The sequence below is a fragment of the Manihot esculenta genome, chromosome 15, assembly GCF_001659605.2.
Source record: "Manihot esculenta cultivar AM560-2 chromosome 15, M.esculenta_v8, whole genome shotgun sequence".
Taxonomy (NCBI): domain Eukaryota; kingdom Viridiplantae; phylum Streptophyta; class Magnoliopsida; order Malpighiales; family Euphorbiaceae; genus Manihot; species Manihot esculenta.
In genome coordinates, this window is record NC_035175.2 from 8,009,554 (window position 1) to 8,032,498 (window position 22,945).

Consider the following 22,945-nt stretch of genomic DNA (forward strand, 5'->3'; position numbering starts at 1 on the left):
GCTAATGTATATTTTTTTTTTAATTTAATTATAAAATAATTCAATTTTTGTTATATAGTATTTTAAAATTTAAAAATTATAAAAAAATAAAATAAAATAAAAATTAGAGAATAAAATGACTTGGTAAAAAATAGGGATAACTTATGTATTTAAAATGTTACCTAAATACTCATTCTTTGAATCAAGTAAGTGATAGTCAAAATTATTATTATTTTTTTGGGATAAAAAAATATTAAATTTAATGATTCTAAATGAAAATTAGACCATGAAAAATGTGGATATAATTGTGTTCTACGCAATTTTCATTCACACTATGCTCCTTTCTAAAATTATTGTGCTTTTTTCTTCCTCTTCTTCCCAAAAGTTCCATTAGGAGAGGTAAGCAACAATTAATTTTTAAATAATTTTTACAAAATCTTGAAATACATGTGCTTATTATTATTGTATGACTAAATAAATTTGTGATATTAACGTTTAAGATATGATGTTTTGATTTTGCTAATCATTATTATAAATTATTATTCTTTCCCTAATAAATTGAGTATGCTTTTGCTTAAATTCGATTTTTTTTATAATGTAATTCAAAGTTTGCATTTTGTAAATTAAAAAGAAAAAGAAAGAAAAGGAGAGAAGATTGGGTCGCTGTCGCGGGAGTGATTGATTGGTTGGAAGAGATATTTTTGCATATGCTTTAACAAAAAATCAGTTCAACGGCTAGAACTGCCGCCACAGCCAACATACTTTACTCTTAACGACACCTAAAACGTGTCGTTTTCACTTCCTTCCAAAAAAAAAGAAAGAACGGCCACCAGACGCGTGTCCAAATCCCGCGTTTTAGATACTCTCCGAGTCTTAGTCTAAGCCCAAAAGTTAAGCTTAATCTACACCAACATCTAACGTTTTCAGATTTTGCCACCGCACCATCCTTCTTCCCCTATTTATTATACCCTTCACAATATAATTTTATCCGCTCTACTTTTTTTCCACGTGTTAAAAAATCATTTTTTATTATTTTTTTAAATTTTATTAAATATTTTAAATACCAATTAATAAAAATTAATACTAAAAATTATAACAATCAGTTTATATATTAATCAAAGTAAATTAAAATATGATGACATTGTTATTTTATAAAAAATTAAAATATATAATATTGTTAAAAATTAATAAAACTAATTCTAACCATATTAATAAATTTGTAAGTTTGAGTGTTAGAAGAATTTTATTTTTTTTAATTGTTTAATAAATTATTCCAAAATAATGGAAAAATACAAGTATGTATGTATTTGTCATTTTATCTAAAAGGCAGTGGATGATTAATTCGAGAATCGAAATTAATTATATCAAATCAGTAAAACTTCAGTAATCGTGATTGTAATTAATAGTCATCCATTATTTTACATTAATTAATATAATATAATTTACATTAATTTAATAGAATATCTATATGTATAAAGAAAATATAAAAATTCCTTGCCTATTATTTTGCTAATTACGATTGATTTTAAAATGCAATTGATACTTCAGGTTCGAATTTGTATAACAAATATAATATAATATAAAATATTTCAAAAAATAGAAACAAATCTAACTAAAATACAGAAGAACCATTGAGTCAAAATAATAAATAATTGAACCCAAACAAACTAAAAAATTATTTGGATTTCAATTTTCAAAAATAGCCAAAAACCAAACGAGCCTATAACACCCTTAAGTGCATAGCTATCACTACTACCCCGACTATATCTGAGGTGAGGACAATGGTCAGGTTTAGAGGTTTCCACAATAGGAATACCAGTCCATGCACATTCATTTTACAACACAATTGATTTCTTCTTTTATATAGACTGATGTTTTTCTTTTTTCTTTTTGCCTACAGATGAGAGTGGAGAGTCCAACACGAGCGACTTTTCTATAGATAAGGAGAGTGGGAGAGTCGAACCGAGGGACTCACTATGCCTTGGCCATTCTTATTAATGGGACAGACATAAATTAGGCTGATTCAGAGGGATCAAAACAGAAGCAGGAAACTAACTATAAGTCTATAACCATTCACACAACCGCAATCAATCAAATTCTACAACCCATAAGAAAGCAATAATTTTCTACCATCATTGTAACTTGCCCTTCTTTCTAGTGAAAGGTAAATTCAGATTTTCTTCCTGTTTTGGTGCTTTTCTGCCTAAAAGGTCACCATTTAATAAGAATGTGCATATCAGACATTCATTCATGCTAAAATCCTCGCAAGTAATAATTCTGATGATCAACAATGTGCAACTAATTTCCTAGTACGTTATGGACTGATCGATGCACTCACATGCTCAGCTCAATGGTAAGTACATTTAGTTTAATCCGGAAGGCTCCAAATTCAATACAAAGAGACTCAATCAACCCCTTTACAACTTCAACAAGTCAAGATTATTCCTGCAAATTCCACTATTTCATAAATTAACTAAATAGTAGTTGTATTTTACACAAACCTGCTCGATTTTTCAGTCATTATTGCAGCCAATAGGTCGCATTTCCAAAACATTGAACAGGACACAGGTAAAAGTAATCGACACTGAGGCAGTCTTGTATAAAAACTTCAATTTAAAGCAGGTTTACAATATGTTTCGCTCACAAATAAAAAGTCACTGTTCCGGCGGAAAACATGGAAAACACTGAAACAAAAGAAAGTTTCACCACCCCATCAACTCAATGGAGTTCCTCTCAACTGGGAATATCACCAAAATTCCATCCACGGAATTGAAACCATGAAGATTAATTAATGCAATGTTGGGCGAGTAACCCGAGGCCTCACAGGTGTCTTTGATGGACTTACCCTAAAAAGGAAGAAAATCTTTTCTTTTTGAATAATTACAATGACATTTCTTATTTCAAGCCAAAAGAGAACCAAAAAGACAAAGACGTTTTACTTCAAAAGACCATACCTGATGGGTTGGCTTCCCAAGACCATTCCACTGCAATTCAATGCAATAATGGCACTTTCTGCCTGTTCACAAAACCAAATGGATCTGCATCAAACATTTGCATGATGTTTTTATTTGGAAAAAAACAAAAGAAATAGCATGTTACAGTAATTATAATATGGCTTGCCCGTCAAAGTTAAATGATGAACATACAATGATTACTACTGCAAATGATAAAATTTGACCGCACAATATTTATTGATCATATAGGATATAAGACGACATATAAATTTTGAAGAAATTATTATTTTCATTATTTCCTGTCACCTTGTCTTTCCTTTTCTCAAAATACAAACTACTTTATTCCAACAAAACCTACTAGCCTTCCCTATTTTGAAAGGTCTTGAACCGTTTCTTGGTAGAAAACCATGCCAATAAATTTCCCAACTCCTCTGCAGACTGACATGAACAGGAGAATACAACATACAATTGGTGCCTCAAAAATTCTTCGAGCTGCCGATATATCACTCTCTCCATGAACATTCAAAGTTTTGAAACATGGATTTCAATGTTCTCTACACGTCTCAACAGGCTTTTTATCTGACATTGCCCTATCCATGATCAAAATAAACAAATATCTCACCCCCCTCTAAAGAAAATTAATCTACCAATTTAACAGTTAGCCAAACTCATGACAATTAGTCCAACATCTTTTAAATTTCAATGTCATTTGAAAATAGTGGAAGAAATCAAGAAGACATAAAATGCAAGGTTACAATGAGATATATCCTGGTGGAATGAGTACTATGGTACCTGTTGACATCCCCAACTATTAACAAATTTTGCTATAAATTTAAAAAGCCATTTGGCCAAACTTTAAAAGGTACATGTTGCCCACAAAAGACCATTTATTCCCAATCCTGGCAAATAAGAGAATCTCATTCATTGATAATGGAGGACCATACCTCCCATTTATTTCATATAAATGCATCATTTGGCTGTGGGAACTATTCATAACCAAGTTGCTCATAATGAAAAACAGAATCAAATACACCAAAAGCACCACAGTAAATGGAGCTTCGGTCTGTCATCCTTATTTGGAATGATTCATTTTATAAGAACAAATACAAATAAATTCTCACAAAATCATCATGATTTCAATTCCTTTTAAAATGAAATTTTTTACCATTCCATATAAGAAAATTAATAGAAAAGAAATCAATTGGATTAAATTCTTGCGAAATTCTTTATTCAAAATTGAGAGTCAAAGTTCCTACCACAAAATCTCCAGCCCTTGCAATAATGATAGTCCTTCTTTGTATCCTTCCAAAAGAATAATGTGCAACAAGCTCACTCCTCCATAGACATCATACAGATTTCTCAACTGTAGCTTATCCAATAACTAATACTTTCTTCACCAATGATGCCTTTTGACCCATTGGTTTTACTTAACCTACTATATGAACTATTTGACAAAGCAACAATCTTTTCAATGTAGAGCAGTTCTAGTTCAGGACATAAAGTACAATAAGGAGCTAAGAGGCGCTGAAGCCTAGGCACATGGTTCAGGTGTGAATACAAACCTAAACGAGGTGAAGCATCCAAAAAAAAAAGAAAAATTGCAAGGAAAATTTAAAATTAAGACCTAATATTCATGATAGGTATTGAATTTTGAACCAAATTTATCATATTATAATCATAAGTCCAAAGTCGACTATTTAACCATTAGGAAAAATAACACAAAATTAAAACATTAAACTAAACAACTGTTCAATGCAAACACTTCAGAAAACTCTAAAACAATATGTTATTAACGATGACTCTCAAAATCCATAAGCAATATGTTATTAATGATGGCTCTCAAAATCCATCACAGTATTTTCTAAGAGGACCAAGACTAAGGAAGAAAAACTATTGCATTTACTTTTTTCCAAATCTTTGCATACACTAGCAATTTTATTCAACTCTTTTCATTTTACCATTTTTAGCCTAATTAGAAATACGTTTCATGTTATCCAGTTGCTAAAAATTGGATAATAACATCATATTTTATTATTTATTAGAACAACAAAAACCAAATTAATAACATTTTTTTCCTCCTTTCCTACGTCCCACTCTTCATTTCCCTCTCTCCTTCGTAACCTAAACATGTCCATTAGCCCCACATAAAAGAATATAATAGATAACCAAATCTATGCTAAACTATACTTCTCATCTTGCAAAACCATCCACAAAAAAGAACAACACCTAAATTTCCCAGTGGTTCTAAAAGGTAACATCTCATTTCAAACACCACAAGCAGTAACAAAATTTAAGGCAAAACCAGATGAGAATCAGAAAATGATAACAAGCCTGGAGATGACCTGGATTCTGGAAGCTGGAACCAAACAGGATTCAATTTGATTTATGGACAATAAAGCATTAGGTTCAATCTAGATGGAGCACATGTGAGAAACACAGAATATAGCATAGCCTAAAAATGTTGAATTTCTAGTTCAAGGGATAAGTCACAATCTAGGAGTGCTTGTGCCTTGTGGACATGAGCTTTAAGTATGACTAGTTTTAAGGGCAATGCAGTGTATCAGCTAAAAGTTAGCGAAGTTGGGTATATATACACACAACAATCATTGAAAAATACAACAAGAAAAAAATTATGCAAAATGCAAAGTAGGGTAACACAAATATGTCAAAAGTAAAAACTGCAATTTGGTTTGCAAATTATAATAGAACTGACAGTTTTGTATCTACTGCTATTTAGCCTGATTCAATGCTCTTGGGTTCATAACTTCATATTAGCATGCAAGAAATGAGGTAAATCATAGCGTTGTACTGTGCTTGCATTTTGCAATGATACAAGGCATTTAATTAGGAACCCATTGTATGTTACTAAGGATCATGATTGAAGACTTATTGCAGGATAAACTTGTCTTCCCAATTTACACTGTTGTGCTATGCTTGCAATGAAGTGTGGTCAATTGGAGAGATAAGAAGATAAAGGTGAATAGTTATATAAATTTGTCTTAAAGATTTCCTTATCTATGCTCATGAGATTTTTAAATGTTGCAGCCCCATAAATACACACAACTCCAAACGCTCAAGGAGTAAATATGTAATTTCCTGTTTTTCTGAAACTGGAAAAATGGGGGGTCAATATTTCAGGCGTCTTTTCAGTCTTCAAATATATACTTTATCCTAGACTAGAGTTCCACTGAACTAGGAGTTCAAGTAACTGTAACTGTAGAGTTATCTTGACTCGATACATCCCTGAATGAGTGCTTCATTTTAGAGAATTAATCAAGAAAAGTTGCAAAGAATAAACAACTCTGGTTCATTGGACTGTCTTTGGAATTCTACCCTAGTCATGATGCTAAGGAAACTTAGAATAACACCAAACAATTTTCAAGGGTGATCCACAGAATTTTATCATTCTTCTTCAAATTTCACAATTAAATTTCAATACGATGTTACACCTGAATTCCTTTGCATCAAACTCTATTCAGATAACATTGATTTCTTAAAATTGTCCCAAAACACTGTTCATGCAAACTACAGAGCTAATAATTTGCATATTTATAAATAGTATTTTTTTTCAAGTTGCCCACATAAAAAATGTGGAAAAAATATAATTAATAATTTGATATGTTTTTAAAATTAATTATCTATAAATAATAATTTTATTATTTATTATTAAAAAATATAATACTAGATATTAATATAGTTTTATTTATGTTTTCTTATTAACCTTGTACCAAACACACACTTAATGATAAAATGATTCCTCTTTAATTATCATAAACATTTTTGTTATTTAGCATCAACACTAGACATTACAACCACATCATCATAATTACCACTACAAACGTCATCAATAGACCTTCGAAAACCTCTGTACCCCCTCCATGAAGAAGATATGCAAGAATATATGATGTTCGTTAATGCCAAATACAGATATATCAAGGAAGCTACAATTCAATGCAAACACACACACACACACACACGAGAGGAGAAACTTATGTTACACTTCAAAACCTATTTGTTACACTTCAAAACCTATTTAAGATGCAATAACAGGTTATGCTGTTACGGCAATAATAGTGATGTGTAATAATATATCAATACCAGATGCAAGTACGAACGAATGGACAAAGACATATTAGAACTCAAGGAAAATGAAGCATAGAGAAGTTCCAAACACAATGCAGCTCTTAGAATTTACACCAACTTAATGCTGTAACATGTACTCACCCTGGCAAATTCAACAAAAGCTATACGACTTGAATGGACCTGATCCCCCAAAAGCCTCAGGCGAGTAACCTATGAATAGCAAGTAAAAGGGCATTCAAAAATTTTTGACAGCCAACTCTTTTTTGGGTGGAGAGGGGATATCTTTTGGTTCTGTCCTCACCTCACCACATGTCGATTCAAAGAAATTTTTCACTTCAGCCTGCGAAACCTGCAATTTATCATTAGCTGGAAATTTAAAAGTCTGAAGGAATAAGTTAGAATCAGTAAGACACATATAGCACAATGGCAAAAATGAAGCCAAACAGTGAACCAAAAATGGCAAAGAAGAGTACTCCTAGAGTTCATCACTATATACGTGGGGATTTACCTTTTTATCAATATTTGTACAGTATACTGTCCTGGTACACATCTCTCGCTCATCTTCTGACTGCATTCAGTTAAAATCATCAGAGAGCCATCTCTGTGGCATGCAATCTTATGTACTTGGTAAGATGGTAAAATGGCAGAAACTAACACAACTAGAAAAGGCCAAAGAGTTATCCATACCCTAGGGAGAAATGTAGGATTCACTGGAAGGATGGCAGTTTTTGAAGGTAAGACTCTAACTGGATAGTAACCCAGCATTGTCCCACCGAGGTTTAAAGCTGCTCTAGCACCTTCTGTTGATAAATTCCAATATCAGGTGTAAGATATGAATAATGACAATTATTTGCGAAAGCAAAATGAGCGAAATACTCTCAGGCAGCAATTCTAACTCACGCTCATCAGCAAACTCAACAAATGCAAAACGGAGAACTGAATGTGGATCTCCACATACTCGGCAATCAACAACCTTTCAGTTGAAGTTAAAATTACCAGTTAGATATCCATAACAAGTTCATGCAGAAAAGTAAGTAATTCAAAAGAAAAAGGCAAAGGCAATGCAACCAAGTATACAAGATTTAGGATTTAATATGCACTCAATTTAATAAGATTTTTCCTCAAATTTATTGTATTAAAAATGAGTGTGATTAAATTTCTATTCAGACTCTCCCTATCTAGGAATTCTTTTTATTTTGTCAATAATTCTTTCTCATACAGTAGTGCTAACCTAATAGCACAAGAAATAGTCTATAATCTAGATAAACACTTTTCAATTTAGTTATTTTCTTTCAGTTAATAAGCTATTTCTTTAGACATGTGATTTATATGAGAATTTCATCCGATTAGGAATCATGCATGCCTTGAGTGATTGCTTCTCTTTCCCTCGCCTGTCAAAATCATAAGTCCTTCAAAAGTATAGTTTAATTTTTTCCCACAGCTCCAAAAATGTCTAGTTTCATTATTGATTCATCATTCATGTCTGAACCAGAGTTACCTACCCCTCAGACAGCATTCCAAATCACATGGTATGTTCAAGTATCAAAACTTGAAAAATGACAATCCAAAATCTTTTGACAATCCAAAATTTTTGCACCTTGATTTACTTATTCTATTTAAATAGGAAATTAGTAAGTGGTTTAAGTTATTAGTTAGCCTAAACCTCTAGACCTTTATTCACAAAGTTATTCAGTTAGAATAGATTTCTTTTATCTAAAACCTTCATATTTATCTACTACCTATTTTTTAAATTTTAAATTAAATCAAACAAATCCGATCAGCTGCATGTAAGGGTAGCGTCAAACTTCTTGAAAGAGTTAAAAACTATTCCAATTTCCAACCTCCCATTCATCCATGTTCTCATATACTGCTGATTGGAGGCTTTTCTTGAAAGTTATTCCCAATTTCCAACCTTCATTATACATATCTTCATTACTCTAAGCTATGATAAACTCAAATTTCCAGCTTTGCAAGACAAGACATTTAACTTGAAAAGAGACAGAGAAAGAATTAATTTATTACTGTTGTATTTTGGAGTTTAGTGTTACATTTTGTTTGAGATATATAAGCTAGTGAACTGAATCAATATAACCTCCCATACCACGATGCCAAACGAAATAGAAGATTCATTAACGAAAGAAGGGAAGCGTGAGCAGGTGGAAGAATGAAGACAGAAACCACTTTTAAGCAACAATGGAATATAATATAGTATTTTCCATGCATCAAAACTTGCAATCAGAATAAATTACCTTGAATTCTTTTTTTAGAGAAGAATAGCTAGTATATCTATACAAACTGATAATACAACATTATGAAAACTGCAATCTTTTTTCCTATATTTCTGCAAACACGTGTGTGGTAAAACCTATTACAGCCTCTAAAACAGTAAACACACCGTACCAAGATCATATGTCAAGCAGAAAGGGCAAACAGTTTCACAACCTCTTTGACACACTACAAACACTTTGTAACAGGAGGTCAAAGTAGTAATTTCAAGCTGAGAACATAAATAGCCTGGAGGAAAAAAAGTAGATACAACAATGTCGATAACATCAAGGCACAAATCTATTTCCAACCAGTACAGGGACCATAAAATAAACTAGAATAAGCAGGAACTGAATATTTTAATTTTCATAACACCACAATATTACTGCATCTCTAGATTGATTTCCATCAAAGTCATTACCAAACAGAGATGACAAGTGAGAGAGGGAGATCTAAGAATCCTCAAGTCAACCACATGATAAACTAGAAGTAGGCCCCAATTTAGGAAATCACAAAAGCAACCACGGATGATGAATTTAATGATTTGAAATTGAGCACGATAAAGCTAAAACATAGTAAATTCCACAGGCCTAACGAAACATACTCCACCACTATGTAGCACCTACTTAGATTTTTTGCACCCATTGGCTTTGAATATCTTCAAGTATCAAACCCATTGATGGAAGCTGAATTCATTTTGCAAAGCCCTAAAAAATTATATGCCAGTGACTGGTTTTCCGTGTCCTTGAAAAATATATATCTCCATGATGCATTCCACGAACATTTAAAAAATCACAAATTGATACTCAAAATGCAATATACTTGAATTCCTGCTGATCTTGAAAACAAATTGTTAAGTTTGCATTCTAAAAGCTTTATTGATGCATTGCTTTAAATTTTAACTTTGCTAGATATTGATAAAAAGAATCCATTCACAATACTTGTTATTTATTTGAAACTTCTGAAGCATGCCTTCAACACTAAATACATAACTAGATATTTAATTGTTGCATACACAACGCCTATTACTTCCTTGAAACTTTTGAACCATGCCTTCCACATTAAATAAATGACTAGATATTTAAACGTTCGACATATAAAAAGAAATACACAGAAGTGAACAGGTATCTAATTAAATAACCAATCTATAGAAGTGATCCTGACACTGAACTATAAAAGAACAGTAAATATAACGTTAGAACAGCTGGAAGATGAAATGGATGATGATGGAGTGAAAAGTGCTTAAGTGATCCTCAAGGCAAAATTCACAATCACCTAACAGATATCTGTTGGTGCACATTTGGATTCAACAGTACGTCCAAGGAATAACAGAATGTCTGAAACATAAGTAACGGTGTTCAAATTCAACAAAATTCTGATTAATAGAAAAATAGACTGAACTCTAAAAGGTGAAATATAGGAACCAACTCCAAGAGTTGCAGTATGTCTACTTCCTTCTCCACTAGGACATTAATTTGATAAAAGGAGCAGAAAAACATTTTGAACATCCAAGAATGTAAAGATAAAAATGCATGAAAAGAAAGTTAGAGACATCACGAGACTTGGAAATGTCAAAAGACTACAACATAAGCATATTTGGCCAATATAAGTTCTCACCTCTAATATTGAACTGATGTAACTAAGGAACAAAAGACAGTCTACTCCTTTCTAGAAAAAAAGTTCTTTCCAATGAAAAATAAAACCATCACCACATAGCACTGGAGAACATATGAAGTCCATGGGCTAGAATATTGAAATACAACCAATGCAACATGTGCACACACGAGATGCAGAGAGAGAAAGTAGAGTTTTGCAACTTACTTGTCCGCAACTACTGAACAAGCCAGCAAGCCTCTCTTCAGTTACCTAAACAAAACGGAAATACTTTACATGAGCAATTTCTTGAATTCAGACAACAAACAATATTTTTATACAGGCAAAAATCAAGTTGACATAATATCGATGTAAAATAGAAACGCACATGCTGATCAATGTCAGAAACATATACTGTTCGTCTAACACTATCCTCCCGTTGTGCTCTATAAGCTCTCCCATTCAACCTCCTCTTCCCCTGGTTATAGTTGTTTCTTCTCTGAAAAGTGCAAACATAAAATTCACCAATTGAGGCCAGGAAAAAAAGAAACACAAGTCTATAACACACTGATGATGAAGAACAAAATTCTTTCTGAAAAAACAAATATCAATGAAATTGTTATATATGTCAATGTATAAATATTTACATTGTTAGAATTAGAAGCTCTAAAAAAAATTGCAAGGACCGAAAAGGAAATAAATCTCCCATTAGTTACGAGTTTCAACTGCTCAGTTAATATTAATCATTGGATAACAACTGCAAAATATAGACCAAATCCCTAACATCAATCCCAAAAAGAAAACCAACAAATGCATATCAACAATAAAGAGAAATATAAATCGTCGTGAATGGAGGAGGAGAGGACTGGAACAAAGGCTGAAAATTGATATTCCCGGAAATAGCTATGGTAGAGCAAATTCTAGTTTAAAATAAATTACACTGTAAAATCATCAAAAAAACAGAAACCATACGGATATGCATTTTTTCTTTTCCTTTTCCTTATTTTCAAATAAATAAATGAATAAGTGGCAATTAGAAAACCCATCACCATGGCATTTCAGATACATCAAAATACTAAAATAAAACTGTTACCAATTTCACAATACAAGTGTAAAACTGTATCGATCAATCAATAACATAAAGGGAATATATATATAGACATTAAACCTCAAAAACCCATTTAAAGTCGCGGCTGAAATGTGCAGTTTGATTACATTTTTAACTAGAATTTCCCAAAAAAAAAAAAAGGGAAGGAGCCGAACAACCCATCAGTTCATACACGAATAAAGTAACCAAAAGAGAGAAAGAGACATCAAATCCACGAGTCAAAATTAAAACTAAAGGAATTGAGGCAGGAAAACTATAGAGACATTTCAAAGGAAAATTATATATCACAATGCAGATGATCAGCAACAGAACAGTACCCTTTGATTAGTAGGGAAATTGTCATTGGCCGATTGCTTATTGGGCTCAGCAAAATCAGTGAGATGAAGATTGTCTCGGGTCTTATTATCGTTATTGTAAGAAGAAGGGAAAAATTCCTTTGCCAAAGGATTCAATTTTGTGAACATATCCACAAGCTTGTAAACATTGAATTCGGATTCCGATTTTGTCTTCGCATCGGAATCCAAATTCTTGGTGGTGATGGCGTTGGTATTATTATTGTTATTGTTAGTATCGGCAGCCGCTGCAGGCTCACCAGTGATCTCAGCAACCGCAGCCATGAGAGAATCAGAATCGCAAAATAGAAAAACTTTAAATAGAATATAAAATTTTGTTTATTTGAAATCGACAGCTGAACAGAGAAAAAAGAATTCAAGAACAAACAAACTCTTTTCTTTTTTAGTTTTCTCGTCAAGAGATGCAGGAAAAGGAGAAAAACAGATTGAAATTGCACAGAATTGCAGAGCTATAAATAGAGATCCATTAAAGAGATGATGATAACAGAAAATAATAATGGAATAAAAATTAAAACAAGAAATGGAATCAACAGAAAAAAAATTTTAAAAAATGAGAAATAAATAAAAGAACTGATTATTAATTATTATTATTATTGTTGTTGGAAAATAAAATCGGAAAAATGAAAATTGGGGGAGAAAGCTAGGGTTTTGAGTGCGGAGGATTTTTAGAGTGGGAGAGAGAAGAAGAAGAACAGTTGGATTTTGGGACTTTGTCTTTGTTCTGTTGTGCGTTCTTTTTTTTTTTTTTTTTTCTAATTTTTGTCCTCTCTGAGTCCGCCAGAGAGAGAGAGAGATGAAAGCGGGCATCAAAGTCGGAATTTATACTTTTGGTTAATTACTTTAGACGATAATTTTCGAAGTTTTTACTGGTAATTGATTTAGAATAAAATAAATTTATTTGATTATGAAAATAAAATAAATTTTTAGATCAATTTTGTATTTTATACTATAAATTAATGTAAAATAATATTTGTTTTTATTGAATAAATTCTTATTTTTTTAACTCAGAAATTCAGAATAACGTTCAAAATAGATAAAATATTATTAAAAAGAACCGATTATATAATAAAAATAATTATATTAAATTAATTAAAAATAAAATTTATAGCAGTAATCACATTAAAGTTGAACTAAAACTCTTAAATTCAATTATGTAGATTCCTGTTACTCTAACTAACTAACTAAATAAATAAATAAAATAAATTTTTATTATTTATACAAACATATTACTATCTAAAAAATATCACTATTTTTATTAATTTAATAACTTTATTAAAAATAATTACTTTGAGAAAATGGTGTATATTAATTTTATAAATTTTATAAAATAAAAACACCAACGTCATAGATTTTAATTTAAAAAATTATAAAAAGTATTATGTTTATATTTTTGAAATTTTTTTGTTATATATTATCTGTAATATAACTGATTTACGAAAACTACACTCACTTTTAATAAATTAAAGTAAAATATAAAATTTCCTAGAATTATATTATTATATAACAAATCAATTATTATAATTTTTTAAGTAATATTTTATATATTCATTCTTATTTATATTTTATTTTAAAAAAAACACCTTATCTAATATTGTCTTTTATTTTGAAAAAAATAAAAATATTATTTTCTTACAATTTTACTTTAATTTTTGTTAAACACAATCTTTTTTTATTTATTTTATCTCCGCTTTTTTATATTTTTATTTTGCAACTTTTAAACATAACAGTTTTTTCTTATATTTATCAATCTTCTCATTTTTCTTTCTCTCATTTAATTATGAATTTTTTTTTGGTGATATATTAATGGAAAAATAATTATTGGATTTGAGTATTTATGAGAAATAGATAGTAGTTTAATCATTCTATTTTCAAGTTTTCCTCTGTGGTCCGTTTGTGACTCGATACTCTCGTTTTTTTCTCTTCCTTAAACCTAACTTCTTTTTTAACCTTCTAACGGAAAACGATTTGCATTGATGAAAAAAAAAATATTGTTATCCCTATTGAGAGATTCAGAGATATTCTGATCGTCACTTATAATTTCTGTATAGTGGAAATGTTTCTCACATACAATCCAATCAATTTTCAGAATATACAAATTTTTTTGGCAGATTTATTGCGGCAATCATCGAACAGTTATTGTATTGAAAGATTTGGTTTCTAATTATAAGGTAGATATTTTATTTTTTATGGAAACAAAAATTTTTAGTTCTCGTATGAAATTTTTTCGTAATTTTTTTACATTTTGATGGTTACTTCTCAGTTAATAGACAAGGATTGGGATGAGGCATTTCGTTAATGTGGAAGAGTCATGGATCTATTTCTGTGGTTGGCTTTTTTTCAAATTTTATTAATTCGGTTGTTTCGGAAGGTAATGTTCAATGGAGGTTTACTAGTTATTATGGATTTCCGGAATCGCAACGACGACATCAGTCTTGAAATTTTATTCAAGTTTTATCTCATAGAATATCTCTTTCGTGGTTTTGTTCGAGAGATTTTAATGATTTATGCTCGGGAGATGAGAAAGAAGGAGGAGTAGTTTTGCTAAATTATCTTATGCACGTGTTTAAACAGGTACTTGAGTAGCATTTTTGCCAAATTATCTTATACAAGAATTTGATTTTGAATGATTATAAATTTTTGTTAGATTTTAAAACTGATATTTCTGTTAGATGAATACTGCTCTAACTGCTTATATTTTGGCTAGAGAATTTATCATGTATAATCGTCTATCTATTTGGGATGATATTCCTCTATGTTTGATGAAATTTTATTAATACAATCAGTAGTTTTGCTTTAAAAAAAAATAATTTAATTAAATTAATAAATATTTTATTATAATTTATGCAAATTAAATACATTATTAATTACTAATAAAAAATTTAATGGCTAATAAAAGTTTATGAATATTAATTTAATATAATTTTATTTTATTTGAATTTTTTTTTATTTTTTTTATTTTTATTTTTATTTTTATTTTTTTACATAGTAAGAAGATATTAAGCCCTTAAGCAAAGTCACGAAGTCACAAAACCCCAACAGCATCAGCTTGCAAATAGTAACGAGTCTCCACAGAAGGCGTTTCGATAATTTGTATCCCAAGAGAGCCTCCAACTGACAATTTCGCTAAGTAATCCGCCACATAATTAGCCTCGCGAAAGATATTCTTGAAATAAACTTCCCATGCATAACCCACCAAAGTTGTAATCTCATAAACTAGATTCCTAACCCGGCCTGCTCCATTTAAGCTTTTCTCCATTAATTGCATGGCCACCCTTGAATCAGTTTGAACCTGCACAAATTTTCATCCTCTATCCCACGCTGTCCGAAGGCCCAGAAGAATGCCCCAAAGCTCAGCTTCAATTGTTATACAAGTACCCAAGACATATTGATAGCCAAGAATCCAATCACCATTACTATCTCTAAAAACCCCAGCACAACCCGCAAGTCCTGGACAACCCTTAGCTGCACCATCTGTATTTATAGCAATTCATCACATTTCAGGAGGGGACTAAGAAATGAAGGTGGTGGACGATCTAGAAATAGTATGGCCCACTCTTGAAGCACGTTTCCAAGCTTCAGTATTCTCAAGAGCCTACTGTAAAATAAAATGTTTGGACATAGGCGGGTTCTGCGCAGGACTCTCAAATATCACCTTATTTCTTCTTTTCCATAAGTATCAGAGTCCCAAAGGAAAAATAATGTTCCATTGTTGTCCATCCATTTGGGTGTAGTTAGACTTTAAATTAACAAAAATCCATTCAGTAGAGTTAACAATGGTGAAAAAATGGGGATAGAAACTAGAGGCATCAATACTAATCCAAAAATTATTTGCATCTCTACAGTCCCTAAATAAGTGGAAGATATTCTCTTGGCCAAGATTACATATAGGACAAATACCTTGAGAGGTGAAACCCCTTCTAATTCTTTTCATATTTGTCATAATCTTCTTGTGGGCAACCTGCCAAAGAAAAATAGATACACTTTGAGGGACTTTAAGTGTCCAAATCATCTTCCATAGAGGGTTTTCATGACCAATATTGTTTCCATGGAGATTATTATAAACTGAGCAAACAGTAAAATTGCCCTTAAAACTCCACTTCCACGACAATGAGTCAGTATTTGCAACAACATTAGAAAAGCAAATCGACTGAATAAATTGCAAAATATTATCCGGAAGTAAATCTTTCAAAACATCACAATTTCAACCCATTAATGGAGACCAAAAATGCCGCACACTAACAGTAGCCATCGAGTCATCAATGGGAATCAAAGCAAATTGGGCAAGAGGCCCTATGGAAAGCCAGGAATCGAACCAAAAATTCGTAGATGATCCATTTCTAACATCCACCATAAGACCATCCTTAATACTCCCATAACCTTTGCAAAAGGCTTTCCAGATATGAAATGAGAAGGCTGCAGCATTAGGGGTCCATTGGGATCTTCCCTGTAAGTATTTTTTAATGAAACACTTAGTCCAAAGGCAATCATCATTCTCCATAGCCCGCCAAGCCAATTTTCCCAAAAAAGCTTTATTCATAGTAGAAAAGTCACGAATCCCCAAGCCCCATGATCTCTAGGACATTTTAAAATATCCCAAGCAACTAAGTGAACTTTAGGGGATTGATTACTACCTTGCCAAATGAAGTCTCTACACACTTGTTCCATTTCCTTGCAAAGCGAAATCGGTAGCAAGTTACATTGTATAGGGTATATATGCAAGCACATATTTCACCAAAGTAATACAACCCGCCATGGATAAGGTTTTAGCCCTCCAACCTTCAAGTCTTTTTTTTCATGCTGTCAAGAATATAGCGGAAAGTGCCCTTATTAATACGTTCATGCATAATGGAAACCCCCAAATAACTCCCCAAATCCTTCGTTAAAGTGAAATCGCAAAAGCTAGCCAGAGAAGTAGCCAAAGAGGCAAATACGTTGGGAGAGACATAAAGGCTAGACTTTGTAATATTAACCTTCTGCCCCGAAACAGCCGAGAAAACTTCCAAAATAGCCATAATATGTTGAAGCTGCTCCAAACTTGCTTCAGCGAACAAAACCATGTCATCGGCGAACATCAAATGAGAGATAAGAAGGCCCTACCTAGATAGAGGAATCGACTTTGAAGACCCCTCCCGAACAGTTTGTTGGATAAGACAAGCTAAATATTCAATACACATGACAAACAAGTACGGGGACAACCCATCACCTTGCCGAATACCCCTGGAAGGAAAAAACTTATCTGATCTAGAGCCATTCCACAAAACAGACATGGAGGCAGAGGTGACACATTTTAAAATATTTTAAATATAAGAATCTAAGAAACCATATTCCTTAAGGACCCACCCAATAAACTCCCAGTTGAGACGGTCATAAGCCTTTTCAAGGTCAATTTTTCAAAGCCATGTAACCTGTAGATCTTTTAGTTGTCTTCATAGAATGGATAGTTTCCTGAAATACCACAACATTGTCAATAATTTGCCTTCCAGGAACAAAACTGGATTACTTGGGACCAATCAAATATGGCAGAACAAGCTTAAGACGATTGACCATGTAATACCCGGCTTGAGTCCGGCGTCGGCATTCCTGTTTACCAGTGGAATCCAGGATGTCGAAGTGTGTTATATGGTCTTAAGTGCTGTGTTTGATGAGATGTTTTAGGCTAAGGGAAGTGAGTGTTTGAGTTGAAATGACCTAAGGCAGGTGAGCCAAGTTCGGCCGCCGAAAGTAAGTTCGGCCGCCGAAAGTGTTTGGCTTCCGAAGGGAAGTTCGGCCTCCGAAGGTTGCATGGTCTTGCCTGTGATTGGGCAGCCGACGATGAGTTGGCTAGTGAGCTGAGTCATGTTTGTTTTGACAAGTGTTGGCCTCAGATTCTTGCCATGGAATGACCACGTCTCTTATGACTCATCTGTACATGTTTTTGGTTGTTCTCACAGCAGTTTGAGGTGCTTGCAAAGGTATTGAGAGTTGAGAGAAACATACGTGAGTTTGAGAGAGTTTGAGAGTGTGAGAGGAGGTGACCCGTTTCCCTTGGTCAGAGTGTGTAGCTTCTTACGACAGGAGGTAAGTGATGTTCTTGAATATGTTTTCTGAAGGTTTTAGGGGGATTTGAGGAAGGAGATGCATGCTTAGGTTTTTAATGGTTGTTTTGATGTTTTATGCATGTATACATGTTTATGTGTATATGTTATGTTTGTTTTGTTGTTTGGGGTTATTAGATAGTTTTGGACCCCTGTGATCATATACATGAGTATATGTGTGTTGAGTAGATGAGAGCTGCATGTTTTGAGAGCTTGAGGGGAAGGAGAAGATGGTTTGCCGTTGAAGCTGAGTTCTGGAGGAACTCAGGTTCGGCAGCCGAAAGTTCATTCGGCCGCCGAACCTCTTGCATGGTGGCTTAGGCTGCCATAGCTTGCCCCCGCGAGTTGTGCATGTTCGGCTCTGTTTGGGGACTTCGGCCGCCGAAGGTGCCGCCGAAGGTTAGAGACTTTCGTCTCTGGAGTATGTTTTGGCCCCCGAAACTTGCCCCCGAAAGGGTTCGGCCGCCGAAGCTTGAGATTCGGCCGCCGAAGGTGCTTGAGTTTCGTCTCTGGAGAGGACATTCGGCCGCCGAACCTGCCGCCGAAAGTGTTCTGTCCAGCTTTTCTTTTGCATGCTTTGCATGGCTAGTTAAGTGAGTTTCAGGGGATTCTTGGGGAGTTTAATAGAAGTATTGATAAGTTAGTTTGGTCCCTCATTTGAGTCCATCTGTATAGGTACAGACCAGAGGAACCAGAGAGAGCAGCAGTGAGTACTGCTCCAGAGATTCAGAACCTGCAGAGTCAGTCAGTCCAGAGCCAGAGGTGAGTGGAACTAAACTTATGACTTTTAATTGAATCACAAACTGCTTTTAGCATATCTCATGCATCATGTTTCTGTTATAGGTTGAGTGCATTAGTCTTCACGAATATGTTGCATTGCATTGTTATTTGATGATGTGAGTAAATGCTGAATGATCCAATAGTCACAGACAGGAAGACCAGGAGCCTTTGACTACGCCCTGGCACGTATAGCAAAGACCAGGAGCCTTTGACTACGCCCTGGCAGGTATATAGTAAAGTCCAGGAGCCTTTGACTACGCCCTGGCAATGGTAAGTTTACAGGTGTTATATACACATATACATATATGACAGGAAGACCAGGTGCTCGATTCTACGCCCTGGCACAGAGTTACTGGGACTATGTGGTGACAGGTTTACTCTTGATGTGGCTTGTCTGTGATATGGCGCATTCCATGAGATCATATTTTACTGAGATGTTTACTGTTCTACTCACTGGGCTATAGAGCTCATCCCACTCCCTTAACCCCAGTTTTGCAGGTTCAGTGTACAGTGTACAGGGACAGTCCAGCAGATTACCGGAAGAGTAAAGCAATTTGTAATAGCTTAGAGTGGACATGTAATATTAAAGAGATGTAATAGTTGTTGCTTGACCTAGACCTAGTGATGTATGTTTTGTACATGATCTGTATATGTTATATGTTTTCCTGTATGTGAAAACCAGGCTTAACAGGTATGAGTTACCCATCTAGAGCAAGCTCTAGTCAGGAATACAGAGTACAGAGTACATGAGTACAGAGTACAGAGATAGTGCATGCACAGGTTAAGCCTTGGTTCAGAAAAGAGTTTTATTTTCACTGAAAATGTATGATCATGTATGAGGTTACAGGTACACAGAGAGTATAGCAGGCTTGCTACGGGTTCTGGCGGCCTTAAGCCGACCTGAATCCTAGCGCCGGTGACGGTCCTTTTGGGGTCGTTACAGACCATCACTTTCGTGATTAGTTTATAAAGGACATTACATAAACTAATCGGGCGAAATTGTGATGGTTTCTCAGGATTGGAAACTTTGGGAATCAACACCAATAAGGTATCATTTAATTCCGAGGCAGAGGGACATCCTTCAAGATACTAAGGACAAAGTCACTAACCTGTATCCCAATGAAACTCCACAATTTCTAAAAAAACCTGGCCTGGAAACCGTCTTTACCAGGAGCTTTAAAAGGTGCCATTGACTTAAGAGCAACAGTAACCTCATCCCTAGAAAAATCCTCATTAAGAATGAGATTATGTGTGCCGTTGAGTCTTGTAAGAAGGCCCAACCTGACCCTATTTAACTCTGAAGCTCTATCAAGAGTATAAAGATTATAGTAAAAGTCTCTCACAAGAGCCTGGAGCTGAACATAATCCTCAATCCAATTACCCATATCATCCGTTAGCCGAGTGACCAGAGATTTCTTATTACGAATCAAAGCAAAAAGGTGGTAATACCGAGTATTCCGATCTCCAGAAACAATCCAATCTTCCTTGGATTTTTGGAACCAAAAGAGTTCTTCTTGTTCTAGAATATCCTCCAACTGCTTTTTTAGTTTGAGTTCCAATTTTAATAAATGTTGCGGACCACCAGTAGAGAGAGTTTTCTGAATTCCAGCAATCCGAGCCAAAATACGTTTCTTTCTGCTGAAGATATTACCAAAAGAATTTCGATTCCAAAGGCATAAATCCAAAGCCAAATTCTTAATAGAATCGAGAATGTCAGTAAAAGAATTTAAAGCATTACCAACAATCATCCCCAAATTTGCATGGTTCATCCATGCAAGCTGAAAATGAAAAGGACCCTCCATACGGTGCACATGTATGTTCAAAGAAACCACCAGAGGATAATGATCCGAATGAAATTTGTCAGGATGAGTAACATAAGCATGTGGAAAACGAAATTGCCAATTAGGGGAGCAGAGGGCTCTATCAAGCCAAGCCCTTTGGAGGGAATAAGAAGACAGACCCCTGGACCAAGTAAAAGCCGAGTCTTCAAAACCCATATCCAGCAAACCATTATCAAAAATTTAATCCAAAAAAAGTTTCGCTCCAAAAATATTAAACGTATTGTATCCCTAAAGCTCAAATTAGAAAGGGACACAATTAAAATCACCCAAAGCCATCCATTCATCACTCAAATCAACAGAGTCAAGCTTCAAGTCGGTCCACAAGATACGTCTGCATGGGCTATAGGGGCTAGCATAAATAAAGCAAAGGTTCCAAGAAACACCAGGCAGAACTTTACAAGCAACAAACTGAGAATGAGATTCAACAAACTGAATGCTAAAGTTATATTCAGTCCAGAAAATCCAAATACTGCCACTAAAGCCTAGAGATTCAACTCGAATCCAATTATCAAAACCCAACCTACCACAAATAGCATCTGCATGAGTGCCACTCACCCTAGGCTCCATATTGCAGAAGATGTCAGGTTTAAAGAGTCTCTTGTATTCTAAGAAAGCCCTCTGAAAGGTAGGGGAGGCGGCGCCTTGACAGTTCCAAGAAATAACTATCATTAAAATAATAGTAGTAATGGTAAAAGAAAACCCCATTGGCAAAAAATCCAATCAAAACCAAAGACACGAAGACATCAATTGACCATCTCTCCTCCCAGATGAGAGGCTAAAGCATTACCCCCCTCAAGTGGAGTCTCCGGAACAATGTCCATCTCTTGAATCTCATTCGTTTCCAGGTTCTCGTCAATATTAGGAGCAGAGGGATGTGGAAATTGATTCTCCTCATTAGGAATGTCTAGGTTACCATTTGCATGAGTGTTGTCATGGTTAGAAAAAACACCCCGGTTGGTAACAGTACGAGAAACCGAAGCATATTTCTTCCCTCAAAAAACAAGGACATGTTCTGTCTCCTTCGCAACTCTTCTAGGTTTAGGAACAGTAGCCACTTTATTCAAAACGAAAGAAGAATTGATAGGAGTAGAAGTAATATCTGTCCTAGTATCTCCAGCATGAGGTCTCATTAGGTTTTTACTGGTAGATCTTTTAGTTTGCGGGCCACTAGAGGATGGCCTAGCTCGGGATGAGCCCCTTATCAATAGTATTAGATGGGGTAGTTTCATGGGCTCAACAGGAACTGGCTCATTAATCTCCAAAGTAGCATATCGATTAGAACGTCCGTCAAAGGTTTTGTCCCTTTTTCCTTAGCAGAAAATTTCTCCTTATAAGACTCCTTGTCAACTAGGACTTTGTTATAGACTTTTTTGAAATTCCTCTTATCTTTTTTGATAAGCATCCAATCCCCATAATCATTGACAATCATCAGATTATTAGGGATTTCTCTTCCCTTGTCCTTATCCAAATCAATCGGATCGTTGCCATGGGCTTTCCCCGCAGGATTACCAGCACCGCTAGAGCCTCCCCTCGCCGGGCACTTCTCGGCTTCATGGCCATATCTACCGCAACTGAAACACATCAGGTGGAGCCCTTCATATTCCACTGGTCTAACACGTCGGCGAAGCTTGAATTTGGCCACTAAGGGTTTTTCCATGTTAATCTCAATGCAAATCCTGGCGTAGTGTCCTCTACTCACCATACTTGTATTTCGGTCCACCTTAATAGGTTTTCCTAGCAAGCTCCCAATTCTCAAAAGCAACTCGTCATTGTAGTATTCAATAGGTAAGCAAGGAATCCTAGCCCAGACTGTAAGTCGTTCTAAAGCATTAGCAGCATACGGATCAAACTCAGGATGCCATCGTCGTCGTACTGTAAGATAGTGATTAGCAATCATCCAAGGTCCACCTAAAAG

General features: G+C 34.3%; 2 protein-coding genes across 5 annotated transcripts; both read right to left on the reverse strand.

Moving 5' to 3' along the window:
• Window positions 1–2,548: 2,548 nt before the first annotated feature.
• LOC110601706 (polyadenylate-binding protein-interacting protein 9) lies at window positions 2,549–13,109 on the reverse strand. 4 transcript variants are annotated; one of them, XM_021738951.2, is made up of 10 exons: window positions 12,300–13,108; window positions 11,263–11,373; window positions 11,103–11,147; window positions 7,917–7,989; window positions 7,704–7,816; window positions 7,525–7,584; window positions 7,318–7,356; window positions 7,158–7,226; window positions 2,934–2,995; window positions 2,549–2,825 (listed from the first exon to the last, which is right to left on the reverse strand). In XM_021738951.2, exons 1-10 carry the CDS (start codon window positions 12,597–12,599, stop codon window positions 2,768–2,770), a joined length of 930 nt encoding a protein of 309 aa, XP_021594643.1. In that variant the 5' UTR covers window positions 12,600–13,108; the 3' UTR covers window positions 2,549–2,767. The 4 variants fall into 4 exon arrangements, 2 of the variants coding, with proteins under 2 accessions (XP_021594643.1, XP_021594642.1); XM_021738950.2 differs by having other exon boundaries at window positions 7,318–7,365; window positions 12,300–13,106; XR_006348705.1 differs by having other exon boundaries at window positions 2,771–2,825; window positions 2,934–3,017; window positions 12,300–13,109.
• Window positions 13,110–20,325: 7,216 nt separating this feature from the next.
• LOC110601983 lies at window positions 20,326–21,851 on the reverse strand. Its single transcript, XM_021739414.1, has 3 exons — window positions 21,818–21,851; window positions 21,297–21,671; window positions 20,326–21,173 (listed from the first exon to the last, which is right to left on the reverse strand). Exons 1-3 carry the CDS (start codon window positions 21,849–21,851, stop codon window positions 20,326–20,328), a joined length of 1,257 nt encoding a protein of 418 aa, XP_021595106.1.
• Between the last annotated feature and the right edge of the window lie 1,094 nt (window positions 21,852–22,945).